General features: G+C 31.6%; 1 protein-coding gene across 1 annotated transcript; it reads left to right on the top strand.

The window, feature by feature from the left end:
- Nucleotides 1-4,151: 4,151 nt before the first annotated feature.
- Nucleotides 4,152-4,899, top strand: LOC139526670 (toll-like receptor 2). The gene is made up of 2 exons (XM_071321831.1): nt 4,152-4,246; nt 4,455-4,899. Exons 1-2 carry the CDS (start codon nt 4,152-4,154, stop codon nt 4,897-4,899), a joined length of 540 nt encoding a protein of 179 aa, XP_071177932.1.
- Nucleotides 4,900-6,677: the final 1,778 nt, after the last annotated feature.

Genomic DNA, 6,677 nt, shown 5'->3' with positions numbered 1-6,677 from the left:
CAAGATTACACATATTTCTTCGGAAAATTTGATGATGTAAAATTTAAAAAAGGTGAATTATAAGACTTATGATATGCATTATCCTAGCGTTTCTTTTTTGATTTTGTATTTCATTTAACCATTACATATCTGTCTTGATAATCTAGTAATATAATCTACTGTTAACTTTATATAATCTTATGAATTTAATTTATCTATGTTCTAATTCGCCAAGCTTAACCGAAAATAAATTATCTAGTCAATAAAAATCAACACATGTATACTATAGGAATGAGCTCTCCTTGTGAGAAGCACATTTTAATACTTCATTTATTTTTTTTTATTTTTTTTCCAAGCATTAAAAAACCATTTCATATATTCATATTTCAATATTCATTCAAATGTTAATCTGCAACTAATAACTCATCCAAGAAAATCACACAAGTTTCCTCAATCCACCAAAGTCCGTATCGAGACTCCATCCAACTAAAAATCAAAATCAACAACAATCTACAAAACATCATCAATACATTATTATTACAATTTATCTTGTCACATCATTAAACTGTCTAAATCAAATCTATCAAATTGGTGGGGTGGGGTGGGGGATATGTATAACGAACGGAAGGTATGCTACTCGGAAAAGGCAAAACGTCGAATAACTGGTTATAAAAATATCGATTATTTATAATAAGATTTTGTACGAGAATCACGATCCTACCCTCGTACAAACGGGTAAGATACCTGCATTGCGACATACAATAGCCAATCAAATCATACAATAACCACTGATAACAAACCAGGTATGCAACCATGTGCTCATCAACACGTGTTGAACTTAAACAAACACAGACATGGGCTTCCGATACTATTAATAAATATATTTATTGAATATATATAAAACACATTTGGAGATGTAGTCAGATTGCTTATGCGATGACCATCAACAACGTTACTATAAAGATATTGGTCACTTTCAACAATAATCAAAACCCGTACCATGTAATAAGCTATTATAGGTTCCGGGATTACAAAACAATGAAACAAATCAAATAAGAAAAACAAAAATGCATGATTCATGCTTAAACAATAAACGAAAAAGATATGACAGACATCATATATATATATATAGAATGTGTGAAACAATGTAATTAAGCTTATAAAGATTTGAACAAAAATATATTCGCTAGTAAATAATTTTTTTAGCCAGTTAAAGACAGAACGTTATGCATTATCATTCAGGAAGTTGGTACATTCTTTCAAAAATGTTTTTCTTTGTGTTAGTTTTCTCTTGTTTTGTTTAAAAGCATGTATATTTAACTGCTCAAGACAGTACACCTTCAAATAGATAATGGCAAAGTATAAAGTTGTTCAAGCAATCTGTTATTTTATACTGCTACTAGGCAAGTATCTTTACCATAGGAATTAATCATGTTATCTTTATTTGATAAGACTAAATTCACAAAATGACTGATATACTTATTTCTCTAATGATTATTTTCTCGCGTCTGCAAACATAAACGGCACCAATTTTATTGTTGAAGGTGAGTGAGAAATATTATCTACAATGATGGTATTGGCCCATGTTTTCTTTATTTCAAAACATAATGATTACGTTAAAACAATGATAAATCCCCTTATAAACAAAATTAAATGCAAACCTTGATAGGGAATGATAGTTAAGCACGAGGAAATATACTCTCTTACTTGTGGTATTGCTATGTTGCATGTTGTTAGGAAATTAAACAACCGAGGACGCAAGCAACCACGACAACAAATGATAATAATAAGACAACACAAAGGTTTGATTCTGAATCCAATTTTTGTGAAAAATATCCGATGTTAAGACATGAAGTAAAACATTATACAATGATCGAATGATCGAAAATAAGGCAAGCTAAGAGTACATTAAATTATCTCTGAAAGTATTAAGCTAATAATGGAGTGTAATAAACTCATCATCGCTGCCATAGACACACATATAATTAAATGTTAACCAGGATTTCTTGTATTATGTTTGAAGTGAAATTATAATGATAACAGTAAAAAAAAACACAATCTATAATACTAAAATGACGAGGTCCAATTTGTCAGCAGTCATCAGGTAAAAACGGCAAATCAAAGAATTCAACTTTATATATAGCTAATATAGGACATTGGTGTTGATTAAAAATTACACCACTCCAGACCCTTTTAATTTGCAGTCCACATAATTAATATTTCCGGGTCGAATCCGATACCGATACCAATAGTATATTCACCTGTTACCTATTACCTTAACTGTACGTTCCGCATCTAACAGGCGCACCACCATACGGTGTGTTTAGGATTTTGCTATATACACGGGTCATAACCACAGGGTTGACACTACTAAATTCAACCATTGTCACATTGTTCCCTATTGTAGTATTTTAATCAGTATGACTTTCTAAGATGACAATACGAATACTAAAAATTTGGACTTAAATTAAGGCGTATAGGTACAGTTTTCAATTTGTTAGCCGGTATGACGCAAAACAGCGAATCAAAGATCAAATAACTAATATAGGACAATGCTGTTGATTAAAAAATACTTCATTCCAGGCACTTTTATTTTCCAAATAATTAATATTACCAATAATTGATAAATACAAGGTCGACGGGTTCAAACAGAAAGCTTTTTTAAAGCAGAGAAAACTGTGCATCTTATAATCGGCATGACTTTATCAGATAATACGCATAGTTCTATACTTTAATTAAGTCACGGACCCGCGATATCACGGGTGTGTTCTAGTATTATAGAAAATTGAAGGGTTACGATTCGTTTTTGTTTTGAGCGAAGCTTTTTAACAATGATATACTTACATGTCTAAAATATATAAGTTACCCACGTCCACTCCATCCTATATATTTTCTCCGGACTTCATTTTATATTAGTTTGAGCTCTGATATATTTGTGTTTTATAGATTTGCTGACACTACCCGATAATCTTAGAACAGCCCATTTATTTGTGGGATTCGTTCTGCTCAGTCGATATTTCTTTGTACTGTTTTGTAAGCTATTGATTTATTTTTCGTTTTTCGTTTTTTTTTTTGTTGGTGTTGTTCTTCTTTAAATTGAATTGTCGGGTATGGACTTTGTGACTTTTGATCTACTTTCGATATTTCCTTCCCCTTTTTTTTATCGCAAAGTTCATAATATTGAGATAAGTCCATACCATTCTAGTTATAGGCAGTAAAATTGAAGAAATAGCATATAATTAAGGCCCAAAAAGAGTTTAGATTCTTTATATAATTGCGTCCAGTTTAGCACGCATTATATTCATACCTACGTAAATACGACATTTTTTGATTATTTCTTTCATTTATTATTATAAAGTCACTTTGGCATAACTCTTTGGAATTTTGGGTCCTAAATGCTGGTCTACAAAAGACAGTAAATGTGTTAGATGTAAATACTTGTGTTTTATCTTACAGAATCAATGGCGGCGATTAATATTATAAAAACTGAAAAGATTGTTAATTTGATAGATTTTTCTGGAAGAAATTTAAAGACTATGCCGGTTTTTCTGCCTAATTCGACAACAGATTTAAACCTTCAGGAAAATTTCATACAATCAGTTCCAGTGTGGTATTTCAGAAAATCCAGAAAATTAAAACGCATTGATTTGTCTTATAATTCTCTGAGTATGATAGAACGGGATGCATTTGCTGGACTGGTCGAGCTGACTCATCTTGACCTAAACACAAATCGGCTTACAACAAATTCTCTTCCAGTAGACATTTTCAAGGGTTTGACTTCTCTTGAAGAACTAGCAATCAACTATAATTATGACTACAATGACAATTCTTATTTTCAGTCCGAAATATCTTTAATAAAATCATTGGTCAGGTTAAGAACTGATCTGAGTACAGGAAAACAAATAGACAAATGTCTTTGTACATTGTCAAACTTACGGGAGATTCAAATTTCGTCACATACTGGACAAATATACTCGGAGCATTCATTTCATAACTTGAGATGTCAAGTAATAGAAGTCTTATATCTTGACTCTGTGTGTCTTCGCTAACACCGGATACTTTCATTTCCTTTCCGAAGTTAAAGACTTTAAGGATAAATATAAAGATACTAAATGCTGCAGATGACGTTATAAGCAAAATATTTAAATTTTGAAGGTTTTCAAAGAAGAAATATGACGGAATTAACCATCACAGGCAACCCTATGAGAAATGGGTTTCTAATGGATCATCCTCATTTTGCTGTTCTTCAAAATATTTGTCTTAAAAGGTTAGTTTTTGTAGGCGACATTATACTTGGGATAAGGTTAAGACCTTTTGAAAGATATGCTTTAAAGGAGAACTGTTTAGAAGAATTGATTATGTATTTGTATTTTGTGCATTTAAGCATTTGAAAATCATCAGGATTCCGCATATGATTATAGGAAAACGGAGAAATAAACGATTTACATCGAGTATGATGCATTTATATCTTACAGTCATAAAGACGTCACGTGGGTTACAGACCTTTATGACAAGTTGAAGCCGAAAGGTTTCGAGCTTTGCTTACATCATAAGGATTTCTTGGCCGGAGTACCTATTGCTGAGTGCATAGTTAAAGCAATTAACTCGAGTAGAAAAGTTGTATTCATCATTACGAAGGATTTTCTTGAGAGTAGCTGGGGATCGTATGAAATAGAAATGACAAGAATGCACGCTTTCAGAGAGGGTCGTGAATCCATGGTTAAAGTAATACTAATGGATGACATTAGAAAAGACAAACTGCCAAAGTCATTGAAGGAAATTTGGTATAAGGTCGTATGTATAGTCTGGCCATCTGACACCGAGGCTCCGTATAATACTGCAGAAATATTCTACGATAAACTATGCATTACATTATCAGACGGTCGTATGAGGATTAGTGATGACAATACTCCTATGTAATAACGTTTACAGAACTTATGGCAAGCGTTTCTCGTCAAAACTATGTTTATACAATTTTTCGTACAAATAAAAACTAAAAAAGAAAAAAGGACGGAGAAATAAAGATTCGACAACAGCCACAGGTATGTTACTATATTTCTTCTCTCGAGGCAGTTAAATTTTAATATTTAAAGCGCAAGTCTTGCCGAGCTTTTTAGATAATTAAAATTGATCTGTCGAGAGTGGAGAAATATCGTAATACACGAGTTAAAGTGATGGAATCTGTTTCTCTAATGATTTTTACCCTTCGTTTTCAAAGATTTGAAGAAAGTTGTGTACTTTTTATGTGACGTCATCAGGCATGGTCGCCTTTTTCATGACGTCACAATAGGAAAATTCAGAAGAACCTTAGAATATGATAGTTTTTGTCCATTCGTTTTTGATGCGTTTTGTTATTTGATTTTGCCATGTGGTTATGGACTTTCCCAATTGATCTTCCTCTAAGTTCAGTATTTTTGTGATTTTACTTTTTAGAAACATTTAACGTCACAATTAACTTTCCACCAATCATTTGCCGAGAACAGATTTTTCACTAGTGAGGAGAAATATTTTTCTCACACCGATCAAGAAACGTGAAAATAGAGAAAAAAATAGAGAAATAAAAATTGCACACTGAGTTTTTGAAAATACTTACGGAGGATTAAAAATATGGGAAAAAAACTCACTCTGAGAATTTGAATTACACACTGAGATTTTAAAAAGACACACTGAAATTATTATGCACATCACTAATAAATATTCATGAGATGACTAATTCAACAGATTAATATTTTGGTTTCACGAACTCTTGACATAATGAAACGTAGTTCCTTTAACCAACTTTCGATATAATTTTCAAGACTTAACATCGTGTTTTGTGCCTATAACTCAGATTATTACTATTATTGTTGCTTAAAACTGTAAAATATGTCATGCATGTTCAGGACGAGAACAAGTTAACAATAAATACAATGGGTAAACAATTGACTGTATTGTTCCTCTTTTTGCAGACTGTTCCAATATTTATGGTCTTTAATAAGTTGTACTAAGAATTGAATACTTCCAACTTTTTTGTTTAATTTCAATAGGGTGTAAAAGTGTTGATAGCAGCGCTTCATTCTATAAATGTCAGCACGATCAACACTTTTACAACCCTATAATATTACAAGAAAGAAGCATCCAATTCTTATAATTACATGTTTAGGCTATGGTCATAAAAAATCGATTTCTATCATTTATTTCTTTATTCAACCTGTACACATTATTGTGATAGCACGTGTCATTTTGAATGTTGGAATATGAAGGTTGGTTTTAGTATGACGCGCAAGTGTTGTTATCCAATCAAAATAAAGATTCTCCTGAAACATTCATGTAATGTTATTTTTTTCAAATGATTTTATAAAAGATTTGGTGCCAATTTCAACGACTAAAGGGTCTGTCCCTCAGTTGTTTTTAGCTTGTTATAGATTCAGAATAAATTAGACCTGTGCGAATTAAGTGCGCACAAATCTCATTGGATTATTTCAAATTTCACAGTGTGTGTTTTTCAGTTTATTTCATTTCAGTGTGTCCTATTGAAATCTCAGTGCCTGCCGTTTTTTTAATTCTCAGTATGTAATTTTCAATTGTTAGTGTGCATTTTTTTGTTTTTTGAAATATCCATATACGTCTTTAGGACATCTCAGTGTTTTTAAATGTTTGATTTTTAAAGACTTGGTGTGGTTTTTTTTATTCACAATGTATAAATGTTTTGAAAAATG

The sequence above is a fragment of the Mytilus edulis genome, chromosome 6, assembly GCF_963676685.1.
Source record: "Mytilus edulis chromosome 6, xbMytEdul2.2, whole genome shotgun sequence".
Classification (NCBI taxonomy): domain Eukaryota; kingdom Metazoa; phylum Mollusca; class Bivalvia; order Mytilida; family Mytilidae; genus Mytilus; species Mytilus edulis.
The sequence above is the reverse complement of the archived record's forward strand: the minus strand, read 5'-3'. Positions and strand labels throughout refer to the sequence as shown.

Bases quoted from the DNA above. Each gene is read 5' to 3' on its own strand.
- LOC139526670 (XM_071321831.1), top strand. From the start codon at position 4,152: ATGACGGAATTAACCATCACAGGCAACCCTATGAGAAATGGGTTTCTA. The intron at 4,247-4,454 runs GTTAGTTTTTGT...TATATCTTACAG, and splicing joins CAAAATATTTGTCTTAAAAG to TCATAAAGACGTCACGTGGG.